The sequence below is a fragment of the Pseudorasbora parva genome, chromosome 19 (genome assembly GCF_024679245.1).
Source record: "Pseudorasbora parva isolate DD20220531a chromosome 19, ASM2467924v1, whole genome shotgun sequence".
In the NCBI taxonomy this organism is placed as follows: domain Eukaryota; kingdom Metazoa; phylum Chordata; class Actinopteri; order Cypriniformes; family Gobionidae; genus Pseudorasbora; species Pseudorasbora parva.
Genome location: NC_090190.1, coordinates 32514055 through 32536690, shown reverse-complemented (window position 1 = coordinate 32536690; position 22636 = coordinate 32514055). Strand labels below are relative to the sequence as shown.

Below are 22636 nucleotides of genomic sequence, written 5' to 3'. Positions count from 1 at the left end.
CGTCCCCCCGACTGCCTCATAGACAGTAAAAGATTGCTTCTGAGCGTCTCCTCCTGTCTATACGGTAATTTCTCAACTGTGCGACAGAGTCGCGTTGGTTATGACGCAATAGTTATCCTATTTTTACAAAAACAGCTTCTACGGGGCGATAGTGTAAGATACAAGGTAATGGAGCCTTTTATGCATTGTCGCGTTTCTTTAGAAATAAACAATGGACAAATGGAGTCTTTAAACGCCTCAGATGTAAAGTTATTCACTGTCAAAGTGTCTCAAAAATGAATGGGAGTCAATGGGATGCTAACAGCAGGTGATGGCTTGGTTAGCAATGGCAGCCCCTATGGGTGGAACGCTTTCCGAGCGCTAGATTACCCCCTTGAGACCGATCGGCGGCTGACTTAAAGCAGTGCATGGCGGTTAGAAATTTTGTCCGACTTGAGACAGCGCCGACTGCACGTGACTGTGACAAAGTACTGCGAGAGCCATTCGAGAGCAGCCGGCTGATAACCTAGAAATCTAGACGCACCCTAGCGGCAGCAAATTTAATCTGCCCGCAAGTGTCGTCTAGGAACTCTCAATACCCTTCTGAGCTGTATTCCTCACAATCTGGACGGGCCAATCACATCGTGTATAGAGTCGGCGGGCCGGGCCATAATGGCGACGGCCAAGTTGAGTTTGCGTGCTTCTTATAAACACAGAAACTGGCGAATGGCGGCGGTCTTTCGAATCAGCTTTGACTGCGATTCTGGAAGACTTGGAGTTAAGCTTTTCTCTGAGAAAAGAACAAAGAACGGCACTGAAGTCATTCTTAAAAAGGGAAGATGTGTTCGGAGTTTAGCCGACCGGATACTGTGAATGTTTAATCTATCAACAAGCTCTGTTTCACCTTCGTTGCTCTGGTTGGTGTAGCGCTATCCTATCGCGTGCAGAGGGAGTTTGAAAGACAACCGTTTATCCCGCCCCTCGGATTGAGCCCTGTCTATGGTGAGTTTCCAGACCAAACATCTTGATGTGGGTCTGGCTTGTCAGGCTAGCCGGCTGATGCAGCCGCTGCAGATTCTCAAGGGTGGCTGCAGGAGGCTGCACAAGCTCTGATGACGACACAGCTGATCCACGATTGGCCGATTCACTTTAATCTTGTCCAAATAGACGCTTTATTAAGCAGTAAATAAAGTTTAGGATGAAAATATCATTTGAAACATCTGTGTATTTGAGAAATATTGCACTTATTTAACTTCAGCTGTAATAAAGTTTGCAAACACAGTGCAAGCGTCACCACGGAAAGCAGAAAGTGTCCGACTTCACGTCTCCGTTTGCAGCTCCTCCCCGCCTGCACGCGGCTACTCTCGCCGATCGCATGCATCCAGCTGCAGCCAATTAAAAAAAAAAAAGATTTAAAACTATTTAAAAGTTATTAAATTAATTAAATTGTGAAAGAATGGTTGGGAGGGAGCATGAAGAATTCACACATCGATTTCCATCAAGAGGAGCATCGGTTTTGTCAAGATCTTGTATTGACAATGTAAGAGTCCAAAACTTTGTCAAGTCTCCTCCAGCACATCCCAAAGACTTTCAATGAATTTAAGGTCTGGACTCAGAGGTGTCGATTCATGTGTGAGAATGATTCTTCATGCTCCCTCCTACCATTCATTCACAACCTAATGAATCTTGACATTGCCATGCTGGAAGATGGCCATGATGTGTCTTCATGGTTGTTTAAGAAATGAAAAGCTACACACTCCATCAGTTAGGGTTAGAAGAACTGTTACCAAACATGTAGCATGCTAGAGAGAGATTTTGAAGAATGTTGGTCAGCACTTTATGAACAAAAAAGTCTTGCAATAAACATAGCATATTGTAGTTGGTGATAGCCAAGTCTAGTCATCATGCTAAACATGTTCTTCCATTTCATAAAACTGCTTAAATTTGATTTTCTTTTTCATCATATTCTTGATCCCTAGAGTAACCAGTCTGACCAAACCCTGACTTCATCACCTCCTCATCATCATTCACATCTTCAAGCTGTATTAGTGCTCATTTGTGTGAATGGGCAATGCCTGTAGCTCCCAGCATCCTGCAACGCCTCCATAATTAACATCCTCAGCTGCATCTTCTTCTGACAAAGCCTTCCTCACCTCTACATGTGATACATATTAGACTGGCCTAGATTGATCTTGCTGGATCAATCTAACTCAGACTTCCCCAGCACTAACTGTCTTTGTTTGTCATCTCATCTGATTATTTTTTTCTCAATCGTCTAAGAAGACTTAAATGTCCTTTCAAAATAAGCTGCTGCCTCTCATTCACTTATTTGGATCTCTGAAGCTGCAAATCAATCATGTGGTCCACATTCATCGTGCAGGATGAAGAGGTAAGGACAGGGAATGCATCTGCTGGGGTACTCCAACCTTCCAGTGCACTGGACGGTTTTTTGGCATCACGGGGCGGCGGACGCAAGCGCCGACATAGAACACACCCCAAGTCTGGAGATGGAATTAGCGAAAGCCAAGAGGGCAAAATCAAGCTGACGTTATTCTTGGCTGTAACCGGCATCTTGCTCACTGTGCTCGGAGTGGGCACAGAGTTCTGGGTGGAGCTTACGCCATCCAAGAGCTTCTACAACAATCAGACTTGTCTGGTAGCACATTATGGCTTATGGAAATGCTGTACCAAGACGTTCTGGGTGTCAGATATGGACTCAAAGCAGGAGAGCTGTAGGACTTTGCACTTACAGGGAGGTAAGAGAAAAACGTCTCAACTGGAGTGCAAGCATTATGAATAATCTGTTAGAATAACATCACCTTTCTGAAACCCATTATAGAATCCAACTGCACCTTCTTTAAGTTCTACACCACTGGAGAAAACATTGTCCTATTTCAGAAAACTCCAGAAAAGAGTGAGTCATCGCACATCCCCCTCTCTGCCTTTAGATCTCTCAGCACTAATGATTCTTTCCTTGTTGAGTGCTGACCCCACGTATGCATTTAACCAAAAAATATGATACTATATAAAATGTTGTATGAGCAATTTGTATCTCTTTTCAGTAACACTTTACAGTAAGTTTTAGACAGTATATCTACATTAGTTAACATACTGTAAACTAACAATGAAATTAACTAACAATGTAAATCATTTATTATCCTTAGTGTTAATTTCAACATTTACTAATCCATTATTAAATTAAAAAAGTTAGTTCAGGCTGACATTAACTAACAATGAAAAGTTGTATTTTATTAACTAACATTAAAGGGTTAGTTCACCCAAAAATGAAATTGATGTCATTAATAACTCACCCTAATGTCGTTCCACACCCATAAGACCTCCGTTCATCTTCAGAACACAGTTTAAGATATTTTATCTTCTGACAGTGTATCTAAGAGTATGCACACTATACTGTCCATGTCCAGAAAGGGAATAAAAACATCCTCAAAGTAGTCCATATGAGACATCAGTTAGTTAATTAGAATCTCTTGAAGCATCGAAAATACATTTTGGTCCAAAAATAGCAAAAACTATGACTTTATTCAGCATTGTCTTCTCTTCCGCGTTTGTTTTCAAACCTCAAATAAAGATTCAAACAGTCATGAATCAGCGGATTGATTAAAGATTGAATAAAGTCGTAGTTTTTGTTATTTTCCGACCAAAATGTATTTTCGATGCTTCAAGAGATTCTAACTAACTAACTGATGTCACATATGGACTACTTTGAGGATGTTTTTATTTCCTTTCTGGACATGAACAGTATATTGTGCCTACACTTAGATACGCTGTCGGACTAAATATAAAATATCTTAAACTGTATTCCGAAGATGAATGAAGTTCTTACAGTTGTGGAACAACATTAGGGTAAGTCATCAATTACATAAATTTCTTTTTTTGGGTGAACTAACCCTTTAAAAAAGATGAATAAATCCTGTAAAAAATATATTGCTCATTGCATTAAGGTTACCTTGGAACATTATTGTAAACTGTTAGCCAATTTTATGGGAACATCTGCATTATATTTAAAGTTAATATTTTGCTCAATTAAAAGGTTCACAATTATTACTTTCAAGAAATGTCATTAAAATGATGTATTCTTACAATAGACCTTGATAAACCACCTAAAAATTACAGGTGCTGGTCATATAATAAGATTATCATCAAAAAGTTGATTTATTTCACTAATTCTATTCAAAAAGTAAAACTTGTATATTATATTCATTCATTACACACAGACATATATATTTCAAATGTGTATTGCTTTTATTTTGATTTTGATGATTACAACTGAAAACTTAGGAAAATCCCAAATTCAGTATCTCAGAAAATTTGAATATTACTTAAGACCAATACAAAGAAAGGATTTTTTAGAAATCTGGGTGAACTGAAAAGTATGAACATGAAAAGTATGAGCATGAACAGAACTCACTACTTAGTTGGGGCTCCTTTTGCCTGAATTACTGCAGCATTGCGGCGTGGCATGGAGTCGATCAGCCTGTAGCACTTCTCAGGTGTATTGAGAGCCTAGGTTGCTCTGATAGTGGCCTTCAGCTCTTCTGCATTGTTGGGTCTGGCATGTCCCATCTTCCTCTTCACAGTACCCCATATATTTTCTATGGGGTTAAAGTCAGGCAAGTCTGCTGGCCAAGTCCTGTTGAAATGGAATCTGCATCTCCATTAAGTTGGTCAGCAGCAGGAAGCATGAAGTGGTATATAGGAAGTAAAACTTCTTGGTATACGGCTGTGTTGACCTTGGACCTCAAAAACAGTGGACCAACACCAGCATATGACATGGCACCCCAAACCATCACTGACTGGGGAAACTTTACACTGAGCCTCAAGCAACGTGGATTGTGTGCCTCTCTTCTCTTCCTCCGGACCCTGATTCCAAAGGAAATGCAAAATCTACTTTAATCAGAGAACATAACTTCAGACCACTCAGCAGTCCTTTTTGTCTTTAGCCCAGGCAAGATGCTTTTGACGCTGTCTGATGTTCAAGAGTGGCTTGACACAAGGAATGCGACAGCATGTTTTGCATACGTCTGTGCGTAGTGGTTCTTGAAGCACTGACTCCAGCTGCAGTCCACTCTTTGTGAATCTTTTAATGGATTTTGTTTTACAATCCTCTCCAGTGTGCGGTCATCTCTATTGCTTGTACACTTTTTTTCTACCACAACTTTTCCTTCCCTTCGCCTTCTATTAATGTGCTTGGACACAAAGCTCTGTGAACAGCCAGCCTCTTTTGCAATGACCTTTTGTGTCTTGCTCTACTTGTGCAAGTTGTCAATGGTTGTCTTCTGAACAACTGCCAAGTCAGCAGTCTTCCCCATGATTGTGCAGCCTACAGAACTAGACTGAGAGACAATTTAAAGGCCTTTGCAGGTGTTTTGAGTTAATTAGATGATTAGAGTGTGGCTTCATGTGTCTTCAATATTGAACCTTTTCACAATATTCTAATTTTCTGAGATACTGAATTTGAAATTTTCCTTGGTTGTCAGTTATAACCATCAAAATAAAATAAAAATAAACATTTTAAATATATCAGTCTGTGTGTAATGAATGAATATAATTGTAATGAGGTTTGTAGATGGGAAGGAAGGAGGCGGGAACCGGCGAACGTTTCACAAACCTTTATTAACTCAAAATAAATAAACAAAATGAAAGTAAAACCGCGGACAGCCCCTCACGGACGACTGCCCGCAAACACACACAAAATAAAACGTGGACAGCCCCTCACGGACGACTGCCCACAAACACATAAACAAAACATAACATAAAATTCCAGGCCTGGTCCTCTCTCGTCTTCCGCAGCTCTTGCTCCTCCTTATATATGCTCCCGTCACATGGCCGCGAGACGAGACCGGTGTGCCACGCAGCTGGCACTCATGAACGTTAATCACCGGCCCGCTCTCGCGGTCCCTCGCCCCGCTGCCTGTCACACCACATACCCCCATCGCCCCTCGCAGGCCGGGGGGCACTCCCGAGACTGCGCTCTACTCCCCCCCCCCCCCCTCCCGGGGGGGGCCGATCACGGCGGCCGCGGCACCTGGGGGTAAGGACAGAGAGGCGAGAGAAATGTAGACGGGAGCACGAGGAGCCCACGGAGCCCGCGGACGAGAGAGGGGAGAGAGGGAAAAAAGAAAGAAGGGGAAAAAAAAAAATTCTGGTCCGGTTCCCAGACACACTGCCGTTCGGCCCTCCGCCCGCCGAGAGGCTCTTCCTCGCGGTGCTGTGCGATGGCACTGGACGCCTGGTGGGCCGCTCGATCCTCCTCCGCCCCCTGGCGGCCGGCGGTGACTCCTCCTTTCGAGGGACCCGGCAGCGAGCCCCGCGCTCCCTGCTCCTCCCCTATCAGGCGGATGGCAGCAGGCTCCGGCCCCCGGCAAGCGCGGCGACTCCTCCGCTCCCTCTCGGACGGCAGCCACCCCACCTCGACCCAGGGGCACGGCAGCGAGGTCTCTGTCCCACCTTTCCCGCTCCAGCACCATCGCCTCGGGCAGCCCTCGCGGTCTTTCCTCATCCGCGCTGCCCGAACTCCTCAGCACCGCGATCCCCCTCAGCAGCGAGGGCTCTCCGACAGCGCGTCCCTCCTTCCTCCCGGGTTTCGGCACCAATGTAATGAGGTTTGTAGATGGGAAGGAAGGAGGCGGGAACCGGCGAACGTTTCACAAACCTTTATTAACTCAAAATAAATAAACAAAATGAAAGTAAAACCGCGGACAGCCCCTCACGGACGACTGCCCGCAAACACACACAAAATAAAACGTGGACAGCCCCTCACGGACGACTGCCCACAAACACATAAACAAAACATAACATAAAATTCCAGGCCTGGTCCTCTCTCGTCTTCCGCAGCTCTTGCTCCTCCTTATATATGCTCCCGTCACATGGCCGCGAGACGAGACCGGTGTGCCACGCAGCTGGCACTCATGAACGTTAATCACCGGCCCGCTCTCGCGGTCCCTCGCCCCGCTGCCTGTCACACCACAATAATATAAAAGTTTCACTTTTTGAATGGAATTAGTAAAATAAATCAACTTTTTGATGATAATCTAATTATATGACCAGCACCTGTATATACTGCACCTTTAAATCATAATGTTCTGGCTGTTAATTCAGCTCATGTGTGAATTATGCCATCATATCATTGCTATTTGCCGATTAAAACCCTCTTCCCTCTTCAGATCTGACAATAGCATCGGCCATGTTGGCTATCATTAGTCTTTTCATGATGGTGATGGGAGCTATCTGCATTATCATGGCAGTAAGCAAAGGTGTTCAGTTCTTCTTGAAGCCAGCAGCAGTTTGCTTCATACTGTCAGGTAACATTATTTTACCATTAACTGACATCTCTAAACTATTAATCATAAAAATAAGTATACTTCAAGTTCATTTTATTAAGTATAAGTAAGTAAAGTTCAAGCATACTTTTAAGTATACTTTTTGTAGTAAGTATACTAATAATCATTGCACTAGAAGTATACTTGTAAGTGTAATGTTTCGATATGACTTGAGACTAAATATAAAAGTTTACTTTTAAATATACTTTGAGTGTAACAGTAGTAAACTTTGAGGACACTACAACTAGTTTACATCTAAGTTTTTCATTTGTACTGCAACTATACTCCAAGTGAACTTAGGTATAATGATACTGACTGTATGCTTAAATACTTGAAGCATATTTTTGTTTTGTTTATGAAAGTACACTTTGAAGTATATTCTCAGTAACCTACTAATTTAGTGGTTATATACTGCAAGTACCTGTAAGTTTTCTATAAGTGAACATACCATCTTTTCACTTTAAGTACTATTATGTTCCTATTTAGGTATTAATGTCTTATAATGTTCAACTTATATTGTATCATTTGTTTCTGCTTCTTCTTCAACCGTGTTTCGGTCTGGAGATTCTCTACTATTTCAGAAGATGCATAACAGCGCCCTGTAACGTTACCATATAACAGTAAAAACATGATTAGCCAGAACATGTAGTGAATTGCAGGGAAAGTAGATTTGAAGTAAATTCTTGTGGAGTAGCCTGCAAATTCAAAAACTCAGAATTAGGAATATATTTGTTTTCTTTACACATCAATATTTCCAAGAATGAACATTTATAAGACAGTATGTACAATTATGTGGAAAAAGTAAGCTATTTAATAGGCTACTCTATCAAAAAAGTAAAGTCAACTACAAGCCAAGTAGAGTGCGGATCGGGCCGCATTTTTCTGTCCGAGCCCGGCCCGTGTCCGACTAAAATATTAAAATATTTATGTGTCAAACAAAGGTCTGCTAAAAATGGCCCAAGCTAACAGAACAAAACATTAACGTAACACAATTGAAATACTTATTGAAATGAAAGTCATCTTACCAATTTTCTCAAACTGTATGGTTCCTAAACTGCCACATGGGATCTATTTACATAATCTATCCATCAAAGTTTAGGCTAATCGAGGTTTTATGCAGAAAAAGGATCGCATCAACTGTGGATGGCTTCAAGGCTGTCCTGCTGCCAGCAGCGATGAAGTTGCACTCACTGGAATGACAAGGATGCCGCGGGCAATATGCACACACATGTGTTGCGCGTTGTTGTCACGACGACATAAACAAATTTCCGCATGCAGGAAGACGGATGTTAGGGAAATATTTTACATTTCTTTTAATCACAAAAACAAACCATTGCATCAAGTTAAACAGGCCCATTGGCTACTTGCATGATAAGCAGTTTTAAATTTAAAAGGTTCAATGACTTATGGCGCTGACGTGACTGAGCCCGACCCGAACCCCAACGTCATTTCTAAATATCTGTCCGAACCCGACCCGACCCGTCGGGTACCGTCGGAACCCGTCGTGCTCGGGTCGGGTATCCATCCTCTAAAGCCAAGTATACTTATTACTCAGATCTTGATCAAAATATTGAGTACAAGTAGGCTATATGCCAAATATACTTAGGCATTTTACTCCTTAGACCTCCCTAACACACAAAGTTATGCCCTCTTTTATTTTATGTTGGTTAAGTAAGTAAAATATATTAGGTTTTATATTCGGTCACATTAGTGACCAGTGGGAAAAAGCATAGTCAGGATTCATAGAAAATATGTTTTTTAAATTGAAAACAGGTTTTGGCTGTTGATTGATCCCAGTTGCCATTTGTTTATTTTGGCAGATGTGTTGGACCTCCTAGGTGTGCATATTGTGTGCAGCATCTCTGTCATTCCTGCACCTGAGGGGGAGGAAGATGGGGGTCACTGTGTTGGTGATGGCTCAGATAGGAGCATCACCATTTGGTGGTCTGCCTGGTGGGTGGGCCGTTTTGTGCAGATGCTCCTTATATGGGCCATCATGTCGCGGCCACTTTCGGTTGGCTCTTTTTCAAGTGAGGGAAGGGTGGTGATGCTACACACAGCACTCTGCACATCTGGAAGGTCCAACACATCCGGTAGTTTTGAACTGTGTGGAAGTGGACGGATAATGGCTGGGATCAGCAGCCAGGGCTTGTGTTTTCAATTGAAACAATGTTGTACTACTGGTCACAATTTTGACCGTTAACAAATTTACACCTCTTACGAGCAAAATATATATGCAAGAGTATCATTCTCAAAGTATATCAGTAGTAGACCCTTTAAAGAATATATGTGCAAAATATGATAGTTCTATCTGTTAATTAAGGTGTTTAATTGCTTCTTTTCTTAGTAGTCTCGGGAAGACATCTTTGTCTAGATGTGCAAGCAGGAATTAAACTAGTCAAATGTCATTGATACATTTTAATCAGGACCGTTGTTGTGACCGGTGGGATTCAACGGATTCTGAGAAGTATGTAAAAAGCAGACTTAAAGTATGCTTTCTTATTTTTAGTTTAAAAGAAGTATACTAATAGCACACTTGAATAAACATATTTTTCATAAAGGTAGTACACATGCATTTCACCTGATTTTTTGCCTTTTATCCAAAATAACTTTCTGTGCATTGACTGCATTCAAGCATACATTATTACAGTAAGTAGTAAGTAGAGAGGCAACAAAACTTTTAGTCCACGGTTCAATACATACCTCGGGTTTTAACCACGGTTTTCGGTTTGGTTTGTTTTTTTGCTTCGTTTTTGTTCATTATTAGCATTTGTAGCATTATTAGTAATACTCTTTCTTTATTTTACTTAAAAGATTTGAAGAACCTTATTTAAACTTAACTTTACTTAAAAAAAACCTTGTACACATTCCTAGTGTATTGTATAATATAAAATAAATATACAGTATACAAAGATTTACAGTGGCAGCTTCCGAGCTTTACAGTAGCATTTAAGTATGAAATTGAATAAATAAATGTAGGCTAAAATTAAAACTACATAGTCTTCAATATACAATATACATTGATTAAAAGCTACTGTATTGTTACTTCATTCAAGAGCAGTAAGTGATTTTCTCTTTGTCTTTTGTTGTTTTATTAACATAATTTTAGAGAAGAACTGTCCCTTTAAGGACAAGCGATTTGTAGGCTGCGTTGTTGTCCATTAAAGACCTGCTCGCATCTCATATACAGACACAATGCCATTTTACTTTCACTTTAGACATAACTGATTGAGTTTATATATGTAAAATGAATTGTATGTAAGAAATGTATTTCAATTAATCATTAAATGGTCCTGATGTGTCACTAGACATTAAGAAATCAAATTATTTTCAAATATTTATATCATTTACAACAGTAGTCCGGCCAGGATATTGTCATTTAAAAGTTGTTGTTGCAGCCCTCAACTGATGTCAACATGTTGTGTTTTGGCCTGAAGCTCCGCCCTCCACCTATCGACCAATCACGAAGTCAGTAGTGTTTTGGCATATATGGGTTGCCAGATCTGCTCTAGTTACCACAGCTGCTGATCCACAAACGTTCCTGCTGGATCCTGCAGCCTATCTGGCAACCTCGAGTCAGGGGGAGGGGGAGAGGAGATACACAGATCTACAGTCATTTGAAAGTGATTGCAGTACCAGTTTTGGCCACAGTCTTACATACAATACCTTTAACATTGTGTGTATTTGAGAGTATAAGCACAGTAAGACTACTTAGTCCAGTAACAGCGTGTTTGACACCTGTTTGACACGCTCAGCGCATGTAAAATGTGAATGAAATGTTTAACCGGCGAGGCTTTAAAACGCGGCTAAACACCCCCTAACTTTAGTGCATGTGATTGGATATTTGCTCATACCATAGCGTAGACTCCCAGGCAAACTCAAACAGAGTCAAAAAGAGAGAAATAGAAATAGTTAATTAAATGCAAAACCGACAAAAACGCAATTTTCAAGCACGCTAACTAGGGATGCGACAATTCTCAATTTAATATTGAACCGTTCGGTACGGCATTCACGGTTCAATATTATATTGAGAATTGTCGTATAGTAGTAAGTATACAAATATCAATGTGCAATAATGTTTAAAAGGTTAGTTTACCCAAAAACTATGTCAATAATGACTCACCCTAATGTCGTTCCACACCTGTAAGACCTCCGTTCATCTTCAGAACACAGTTTAAGATATTTTATATTTAGTCCGAGAAATATATATTTTATATTTCTTTTCCTCCAGTGAAAGTGTATGCACACTATACTGTCTATGTCCAGAAAGGGAATAAAAACATCAGAGTAGTCCATATGAGACATCAGTTGGTTAATTAGAATCTCTTGAAGGATCGAAAATCCATTTTGGTCCAAAATAACAAAAACTACGACTTTATTGAACATTGTCTTCTCTTCCGTGTTTGTTTTCAATCCACACACAAAGATTCGAATGGTTATAGGATCAGTGTATTGATTCATGAGTCAGATGATTAGGTTAATAGCTCGTTTAGAGAACCTTTTCATGATATGCTAATTTTTTGAGCTGTATGCCAAAATCATCAGTATTAAAACAATAAAAGACCTGAAATATTTCAGTTGGTGTGCAATGAATCTAAAATATATGAAAGTTTTATTTTTATTATTACATTATGGAAAATAATGAACTTTATCAGAAGGACAAACTGAGTCACAAAAATACACTGAGTCTGTAAAACAAGGTCACTTTGTAAAAGAAAAATACGCCACGCCTATAGACTGAACACGTAATTTTCACGATAATGTCACCGTTTTCACAAATTAGCATCTTTAAAACTTTGAAATCCATTTGAAAAAGTTAGCCCCCCCCCCCCCAAAAAAAGCTATTGTAGTGTAAATAAATGGCCAATACATATATCATTTTTTTGTTTATAATTTATTATTACCATTAATTCTGCAAAAAATAGTTCAGTTGGTCACTTCCATATTTATGCTAAATTAAATTTTAAATAAATGGCATACTGTAGTCATTTGTATACATTATGTCATTGTCCAAACAGATTCAATGAGTACTGTGGTCTCTTGTGGCCAAAAAAGTACAAGCTTACAATAATATAACAGATAGATTTGGATAAAGTACGGGTAGCCCAATATTAGGAGAAAGAGCAGAACTAGCCAACAATGAATGCTAACACAAATGCTGCAGGGTCATTCAGAAAGGGCAAGGCAATTCCAGATTTCTGATGAAGCCGAGAAGTTGGCACACATCTGATTTTCTTTGTTACTCTTTCTCTCAACAGGTGTCTTAATCTTCATCTGCCTCACAGTTTTCCACCAATCAGTGCTTTCATTCTTAGCAAGTGACCAATCCATACCTCTACTCCATGAAATGTCGTGGTCAGTGACATGTGTGGGCTGTGCAGGGGCTCTGGTTGTTGTTGCCGGTGTTTTGTTCTGGGTCCTTGCTCTTCCATACAGTCCATGGAAAAAGTGCTTACCTAAGAAGAACAGTGACATCTAGTGGTGCGGAGGATGAAGTTTATTTCTTATTTAGTTTTCACTGAAACCTAATGATGATGTGGGACAGATGACAACAGTAGTCCCATACATTCTGGTAAATCTGGGAAACAAAGCATTCATGAACTTATGCACGCAAGCGCGCTCACACACACACACACACACACACACACACACACACACACACACACACACACACACACACACACACACACACAAACAACGTCATTAAGTTGGCAATGGAGAGTATGCTGCCGGAAATGTAACAGGAGGTGGCCCAGACATTTTGGCAGATTATATGTACCATAGGATGGAATGGTTCAGTGATTATTGAGCTTAAAAAACAAATACATATTAGCTCGTATATATATATATATAATACTGTTTTGTGTAAAACCCATGTGTAATATTTCTTTTTTTGTTGTTGTTGTTGAACTATTCCTTTCATTATTTTGTTTTTTAAAATTCTAATATATATGTTCTATATGACAAATATATTATAGCATAATATATGGTGCTGTATAATTTGGTTAACTTTATGGATGGGCTGTAGAAGGAGGTCTTGGATACTTTTCTTGCACATGCTTTTATTTAACCTTTTCTGAAGATGTTATAATATATGACATGTTATAATATATAAACTCTAGGACTATAATTTTGGAATTTTGCTACAATGTAATTTTGGTTTAAATGTCTTAATTGGCATTATTGGGTTTCCAGAGGTAAAAATGGATTGTACAGTAATTTTACAAGTGTAGTTAACATAAATGAAGCTAAATAGTGCTTTTATATTTTAGCTTATGGAGACATTTGTAAGCGGCAAAGTACATACCCAAAACACTTACCTTTTCTCCTTCATAGTGTAGAAATCAGTTTTCATGTCTCCCTGTTATTTTTTGTACCCATGGTGAAGGAAATAAGAGAACCTCTTGAAATCCACAACAAAACTGCTAGAGATACATCAGTGATTTTTGTCTGCGGATGGACACTGATTATGTATTAAGCGCAGTGTCTTTGACGTGAAGCAACCACATGGAACCCCACATTACATATTTGAAAAACAGCATGATCTATTATTATATATATGTTTTGAGTAATGAACAAAACTGCAGCACTGTCAATAAATCATAGTTAAAGTGATGGTTATTTAGAGAAACTTTATATGTTCTGGCTGATTTGCAGAAGCATATAGTGAGAAATTGAAATTATTAAAAAAAATATTAATAATACTTTTATGTACCAGCTTAAACTGTAAAAATATGTTTTCAAATTCAGGGAAAATTAGTGTTTCAGGAAGGACTTCAGTTACATGATTATGCTTCCAGCCATATTGAACATCTCATTTTCTGTTTTATCTGTGGTTTAGTCTGGCAGCTGACAGTGCCAATGAAAAGCCCAGTTGATTCATCTCCAGTTTTGACCAGCCCTTTTCATTTGGTGGTCGCTTGATGACAGCAAGTGATGAACTCAAGTCAAAGGCATTAATTAAAAACCCCGAAGTCTACTGCTGCTGCTCATGCTGCTTCCCATTGTAAACGCTGACATTGATGGTGATCTAGAATCAGTTATTGAAAGTCTTAGAGGAAAGCAGATCATAATAATGAGAAACTTTTATTGTTGGCTGCCTCTGGTGCATGACAGAAATAGCATTCCTACTGAGTTGGGCTGGATTTTACAACTATCCGAACTAGGAATGCATTGGTTTAAAAATAACACTTTTATTTAATTTATCAATGTGACCTTTTTTATAAAACTAAAGAATATAATTATTTGTAGGTTAGAGACTATTTTAAAGTGTTTTTGCACCTCTGCAGTGGCATCTAACATCAATGAAGGATGGATTTTTTTTTCTTCTACAGATTATTAGCATTTCCGTGTTTTTTCCCCCTCTTGCAAAACTGGGCAAATTATTCCTAATTAATAAATGTTCAGAGTCTTTTTGGTATATGTTCTGTTGTAATTATTATTCAGTTCTGGTTTTGATTCACTGATTTATTTGATGGAGATTATAAAGTATGCTGTTTAACTTCGAAGTGGAATTTAAACGCTGGTTCATGCCATTGACACTATGGGTACGTTTCCATGTGAGCTGGTGTCTGAAGCCCGTGTCTAGACATGGCCAAATGGCCATCTGATTGGCCAAATGTGAGGACGTAGCAGCGCAGTGTAGGATGTCACTGAAACTATAGAGGTCTGAAAAGCTTATTAGCTTCTTTATTAGCCGCATGTTTGCAGAACGTGTTTTGTTTGCTGTGAAAAAAAAAGTGTGGTTAGTCTTTAGACCAGGAATAAGAAAAAATATCAGGTCTAAAGTTTAGGAGATGTCCACGCTATATTACGGGGGACTTGCACAAAATGTGTGTGCTCTGTATGGGTTGAGTTCAGATCGCGAGGATGCAAACGGGTGCTTCAGCAGAGCAGCTCCCTAAATCTGCCATGTTCGAGGAGCTGATTGAGGTTGTTACTTGTGTTAAGTTACTCAAGTCTCGACTAACCTAATGATCAAAGAGCGGTCAGTTGTTAGACGCTGGAAGACCACATCCTCACCTCTGGTAGAGAACAACCTTCCCGCGGTCATTTCCCATTCTACCCTGACCTTCATACTGAGGTCTCGATGGCTTGGAAGATTCCTTACTCAGATTGAGTTCACAGACTCACAATTGTGAAGGAAACCCGCCTTACCATCAAAGTCCTGTAAGGTAACATCCAGTCTTGTGGATTAGATATAGCAGAAATTCAGGCTGGTGCGTCCCTGCATGCCCACCCTGGCAGTTCTGCAGGCGTACCAGGTTGACCTGCTCAAACAGCGATTAGCCCCTGAGGCGCTAAAAGAGCTCAGCTGGGCCACAGATCTTGCGACCAAACTGAGGCCCATGTCATCAGGGATCAATGGTTCCCTGGTTCAATTGTGTGGTAACTACTATGGTACATCAGGAAACAGAAAAGGTTTTATTCAACTAAGAACTGTCATCTCTCCTGGCCAAAAGAGTCCATAGAAAATATACCCCTCCCAGAGAGGAAGGCAGGTTTCTACAGCCGGTACTTTATTGTGCCCAAAAATTATGGGCTGCTTCTGGGTTTATATCTGAGGGGCCTGAACCATAGTCTTTGAAAATATAGGTTGACCCATACAAGATGCTGCCCCTCAAACTCATAGTGTAACAAATCCAATTTGAGGATTGATTTGTGATAATAAATTTAAATGATACCTACTTTCACATCGAGATTCTGATAGAACCCAGGAAGTTTCTCAAGGTTTGCTTTCATGGGCGAAGAATACCAATATTGAGTTCTTCCTTTTGTCCTAGCCTTGTCCCTGCACACCTTCACCTGCTGCTCCTCTGTAAGAGGACATCACATTAGGTCAGGAGCTTTCAGTCTTCAGTTAGGTCACATGACGGCAGTGGCCAATGTCATTCCATTAGGCCTACTGCACACGAGACAGTTCCTTTTCATAGTGTTCTGCTCAAAAGCAGAGGTTTTAATCCTCTAACAACAATAGGTTGCTGGAACAATTTTGAGTTCTAGAGTCCCTTTCACTTGGAAGCTTTATGCCCTGAAATGGCAGTTCTTTAAATTGTGGTGTGAACAGCGCCACTTAAACCCAGCTATCTACCCGGTTGGTTCAAAGCTGGAGTTCCTTCAAGAATGAGCGGGCCCTTGCTACACTAAAGGTCTATGTGGCCACTATTTCTGCTCGCCACATACCCTTGAATGGAGCTTCGGTTGGGAGGCACCCTCTTGTGTCTCAGTTCTTGCACAGTCCCAGATGGATGGTCGCTAGTTCCTTCCTGAAACCTAGCATTGTCCCTATAGGAACCTTAGAAAAAGCCCAATTTTAGCACTTGGGGTCAGTCACTGAGAAAATGCTGACCCTTAAAATGGTTATTTTACTAGCAATGACCTGTCTTAAGAGAGTAGAAGACCTTCAGGTCCTGTCAGTAGCCCGCTCCTGCTTAAACTGTGCTCCAGGTATGGTCAAAGTTATATTGCACCACAGACCGGACAACTTTCCAAAGGTGCCATCTGCGGTTTGCCAGCTAGTCATTTTGCAGACTTTCTTTATTCCACCTCATGAGTCTCTGGATCTGGAGCAAGAAAGTCTTCACCTTTTATGTCTGGTTTCTGCTTTAAGCAGCATCTCTCGCACTGAATTACAGACGCAATAAACCTCTCCTACGAGACGTAGAATGGCTTCGCCTCTACTTAGGGCCCACTCCACTAGGGCAGTTGCGTCTTCCAAAGCTCTTACTTGGGATACATCCTTACAAGATGTGTGTGTGTTACAGCAGATTTTTCCTTTCTGCACACATTCATAAGGTTTTACAGCCTGGCTGCGGATTCAACCCCAGGATCTCAAGTCCTTCAGAGCTGGAACTGCACTCAAAAACTGTCTGTGCAGATACACAGCCTTATTGGGCAGGCACTATCCCATGGCATGGTGGCGTTGGTATTTAAATTCCCATAGTGTCAACACCATGACGCAGAGTTGAAGTTCCAGGACGAAGAGAAACATCTCGGTTTACGTATGTAACCTGGTCCCTGAGAAGGGAATTAGACACTGTGTTACATTCTTATGCCCCGGTCATGCCTGCGCACCTCCTTCAGGCAATTATAATCTGATGACACTAATGTCAGCGTCACTACGTCCTCAGATTCGGTCAATCAGATTGGCATGTGTAGATGTGTGTCAGACAATGGCTTACACGGAAGCTTTCCTATAGCGTAAATGCCATGATGCAACTTCTCATTCCCTTGTCTGCGAATTGGGTTACATACGTAAGCTCAGATAAACTTATTTTGGTCAGTCACTGATCATCTTTATTTATGCTCTCAGGTGTAGTTTTTTTAGTTTTATAATTTTTTACATGAAATATCTTAGCATATGCATGCAATGTAATAAATTATATTAATGCATAATCATAAATAAAGAGTGGTGCAGATCTTTGTATGTATTGATTCTTATCTTAACCCTTTTTTGTGTGCATATGCTTCTACCCATGCATTTCAGTATTTGTCAGATATGTGAAATGACATCCATGCTGAAGCCAGGATTCTATTGCCTATCTCCATCCATCTGTTTCGGATGTTTGGCATGCTCTCTTGATATGAATTACTGAATGTGCCAATCATTGAGGGAACACAACCTTTCTTATGACTTGGATGAATGCAAATTTGATATAACGAATAAAACATCAACCACCTAGCCTTCATACTTTGTTTCTTTCTTCTACTGACACATAGAAACACATGTCATTTTCTTTTTGACCTCCTTCCAGATTTCCATCTCCCTGTTCATCCCACTCATCTCATTTCCTCCCTCCTGCTTCCTCTAAATTTAGAGCATGGCCAATCGCGCTCCAGAGCAACACAAACATGGATTAGAAGTGCGGTTCCCCTCTCTTACCGAGCCACCAAAACCTCTCGTAGAAATAGTGACCATAAGTATAGCTGATTTTATTTACATCTAAACTATATATGTATGGTGTGGGCTTTGGCTACATATCAGGTATCTTTACCTTCAGTGTGACCTAGATAAATCTGCAGGGCACATAGCAACTGAATCTTCTGATGAGTTACAGCTTGTTTATGTTCGCCTATCTTTAAACTCTGCCCTTGTTGGTTTGACCTCTGAAAACTCTGCACTTACAGTTGACACATAGACTTTCAGCCAGCTAACTATCACTAACGGCATTCCAATGCATGGGATAAGACACCTGAGCCTAAAGACCCCGTGAAAGTGTTTGACGAGTGTTGTTTTCTTGTGATGACGTATTTCTTTAAATAGCTATTAGCCTCTAGTTTGTCACGGTTGTGAATCATTATTTGCTTCTTGCTAAAGCTAGTCAGAAGCAGGTAGTATAAGGAGAAAGGACATTTTTATTCAGAGAATATAATAACACTACAGTTTTTTGGTCTGTTTTTCTAAAAGAGAAGGACTATAAGCTTTAAATGTGTAAATCTCCCAAGTCAATTTTTAGGTGTACATATATATATATATATATATATATATATATATATATATATATATATATATATATATATATATATATATATATATATATATATATATATATATATTAGGGCCGGGACTCGATTAAAATAAATAATCCAATTAATTAGAGGCTTTGTAATTAATTAATCGAAATTAATTGCATTTTAATTGCATATAAACATTTGACCTGAGAACAATGAGAAGTAATTTTTCACATGTATTTTTAGTATACCATTGAATAATGACTGAATACATAAGCTTAATCAACAAAATATAGTTTATTTATTTCAGTCCAGCAGTACAATGTTTGCCATTAAGTTTAGCAAAAGCATATTTGTGATATTTGAGGCTCGATGTGCTGCGGTAATACGCAAATTCCTTGTTGTATAGCTTGCACACAACCATGCTCTTGACGACGCTTCCATTCTTTTGTTTTTTAAAACAAAATTTCCCATCTACAGGGCCAAGCAAAGCAGTCTCATCAGCTTCTTCGTTCATGTTCACTCATGGTTTGCAAGGGGGTAATCTAGCGCTCGGAAAGCGTTCCACCCCTAGGGGCTGCCATTGCTAACCAAGCCATCACCTGCTGTTAGCATCCCATTGACTCCCATTCATTTTTGAGTCACGTTGACAGTGAATAACTTTACATCTGAGACCTTTAAAGACTCCATTTGTCCATTGTTTATTTCTAAAGAAACACGACAATGTATAAACATTGTCAATATTTAATTGACAATGGTTATACTCTGCTTTACTAAAGCAGAGACAATATTTATTCTTCCAGACAGTAAATCATGCGAAAATAATCTGGGATAATACAGTAAAACCTAAGGGTATTTTGGGAGGGCATTTAAACATTAGAAGCCTGTATCCAAAATGTGAAGAAATCAGAATTTTGCTAATTGGTTCCAATCTTGATTATTTGTGTCTAGGTGAAACATGGTTGCATGATACAATTCCTACCTCAATGATAGATGTGCCTGGATATAAGTGCTATAGAAAGGACAGGGTAACTGGTAGAGGAGGAGGAGTACTGGTTTACATTAGAGACTCCTTTAATACCAAGGAAGTACAATTAGATGAATCTATATCAACTGAAAGTCTATGTGTTAATGTGGTTTTATCTTCACGCATGATGTTTAACATTCTTGTGGTGTATAATCCACCATCTAGTTGCCTAGAAACCTTTTATCAAAATTTGGAAAAAATTCTTAAAACTTTCAAACCAAAGAGTGAGATGCTTATTTATGGCGATACTAATGTTAATTGGTTAAATAAATCCACTAGAAAACGACTTAAAGAACTTACATCAAAATATGACTTTCATCAATTTGTAAATGGACCCACTCGCTTGACAAAAACATCGCAGACAGCAATAGATTTAGCTTTCTCAAATAAGCCGGAAAGAGTATTAAAAACATATAATTTGGTGTGTGGCCTATCAGACCATAACATGATATTAATTTCTAGAAAACTCTCAAAAAAACGTTTAAATGAATATAAATATGACCGGAAAGCCACCAAGTTAATAATCCCTCGCAAGGATCTTATTAAATTTGAGAAAGAGTTAGCAAACATTAATTGGGATGAAGTCTCCAAACATAGTCAAGTAAACGAGTGTTGTGATATATTTACTTCTACATTGAGTAATACTTTGAATAAGTTCTTAAAACAATGTAAAAGGCCACAGAGAAAAGTACAGCTTCCATGGGTTAGTGATACAGTTCGACAGCTGATTAAAAAAAGAGATTTTTCTTTAAAAACCTATCTTAAAACCAGATATGACACAGATCTGATGTTATTTAAAGGCTTACGAAATCAAGTAGTAAAAGAATTGCGTAACTTAAAAGCAAATTATTATATGAATATTTTAACTGAAGCTAAAGGAAATTGTAAAGCAAAGTGGAAACAAATTAACAGTCTAATTAAACCTAATGTAAATACAAATCATTTGACTGAACTAAATTGTGAAGGAAAAAATATAGCAGAACCTGTCCAAATTGCAAATGCTTTTAATAATTTTTTTATTGAATCAGTACAAGATCTTGCTTCTAATTTTTTAGACGAAGAGCTTAATTTAAACACATTGTCATCAGCAAATGAGAATACCTTTAAAATTAGAGAAGTGGATCAGGCAGTGGTACTGAAAGCTATTTCAGACCTGAATATTAATTTATCCAAAGACAATTACAACATAGATGCAACTTTTCTTAAAAAATATTCTCAAAATGTAATTTTACCTTTGACCCACATTATAAATGTCTCTATTCGAACTGGAGTATTTCCAGATGCTTGGAAAAAAGCACTGGTTAAACCCATCCTGAAGTCCGGGGATACCACAGATGTTAGTAACTATAGACCTATAAGTCTGGTTCCGGTAATGTCAAAAATAATAGAAAAAATTGTTTCAGGACAGCTAACCCAATATTTAGAAACACATCAGTATATCCACCCTCAACAGTATGGTTTCAGACAGAACCATTCCACTGAATCAGCCATCTGTGCATTGTTGGAAAATGTTGTGCAGCCGCTTGATCGAGGAAACATCGTGGGTGTAGTATTCCTGGACTTAAAGAGGGCATTCGACACCGTAAACCACAGCCATCTTATCTCAAGACTGTCCTCGTATAATATGTCACGCCAGACATTATTATGGTTTGCGTCATATTTACAGGGTCGCGAACAATGTGTGGTGATTGATCATATAAAATCTGCCCCTTGCAAAATTAAGACCGGAATCCCTCAGGGAACCATACTGGGGCCTATCCTCTTCAGCCTGTATGTGAACGAGCTGCCAGAAGTGTGTCCTGAAGTTGGCCTTCAGATGTATGCCGACGACACAGTGGTTTATGTGTCCGGTAAAAGCCCTGTTGTTATTGGCAATACACTGACTAAAAGTCTTGAGAAAGTATCTAATTGGCTTAATAAATCATGTTTAACACTTAATCTGAGGAAAACGAAATCTATGTGTTTTTCTATAAAAAGAACACGGATAACAAATGATCTTAACATAAAAATAAATGGTGAACTTATTGATCAGGTAGAACAAGAAAAATATTTAGGAGTAATTTTAGATTCTCAGCTAAATTTTAAAAGTCATATTAAGAAGATTTCAAGAAAAATGAAAACAAGCATGAACTGTTTCAGAATGATCAGGAGCCATTTGACATTTGAATGTGCACATGTGTTTCTGAACGCTATGATCCTGTCTCACCTGTCATACTGTACTACTGTTTGGTCCCTGACTAGCCAAACTACTCTAAAGCCTATTGAGAGGCTTTATAACCGTGCCCTAAAAATTTTAGATAACAAGCCTATTCGATTTCACCATTGTTACATTTTAAGTAAACATAAACTCTTAAATTTTGTTAATTTTGTCAATCTTAGACACATAACGTTGTTTTTTAAATGTTTGACTGGACTAGCACCTGAACCATTGTGTAAATTTGTCAACAGATTAGAATTTTCTCGATCAACAAGAGCAGCTACATGTGGAGACTGTAAAGTTCCCTTTTGTAAAACATCTTTTGCCCAAAATGTTTTTTCTGTGAAAGGAGCTAACCTGTGGAATCGGCTTCCAACACATATAAAATTTTTAACTAAACTGTCCGCCTTTAAAAAAGTTACAAAAACTTGGTTTTTACAGCAGCAGAAGTGTAATCATGCCATATGAGGGGAATATATGAAATGTGACTTGTGTAAGTTTAAAGACATGTGCTTATCGGATACATTTATCTTTCTTGGAGCTAACTGGTTTCTGGACATTTTTTATTTATTTATTTATTTTATTTTATTTATTTTTTTTTTTTATTATTTTTTTTTTTTTTTTTTTTTTTTTCTTGTGTGT

The 22636-nt window shown here is 39.0% G+C and overlaps 2 protein-coding genes across 6 annotated transcripts in view; one reads left to right on the top strand and one right to left on the bottom strand.

The window, feature by feature from the left end:
* si:dkey-14o18.2 (neuronal pentraxin-1) overlaps positions 1-12728 on the bottom strand; it is an 86493-nt gene extending 73765 nt beyond the window's left edge. The window contains exon 1 of the mRNA XM_067426472.1: positions 12653-12728. The gene's annotated coding sequence lies outside the window, so the exon portion shown is untranslated. The remainder of the gene's footprint in view (positions 1-12652) is intronic.
* Positions 1-22636, top strand: part of cacng6a (calcium channel, voltage-dependent, gamma subunit 6a) — a 213942-nt gene that overhangs the window by 187704 nt on the left and 3602 nt on the right. For 4 of the 5 annotated variants that reach the window (XM_067426482.1, XM_067426481.1, XM_067426484.1 and 1 more), the window contains exons 2-5: positions 1959-2735; positions 2819-2893; positions 7164-7301; positions 12578-14665. In XM_067426482.1, the coding sequence (XP_067282583.1) occupies positions 2336-2735; positions 2819-2893; positions 7164-7301; positions 12578-12798 (834 nt within the window). In that variant the 5' untranslated portion in view covers positions 1959-2335 and the 3' untranslated portion in view covers positions 12799-14665. Of the gene's footprint in view, positions 1-1958; positions 2736-2818; positions 2894-7163; positions 7302-12577; positions 14666-22636 lie in introns of those variants that run through there. The other variant, XM_067426485.1, reaches the window with a different exon arrangement.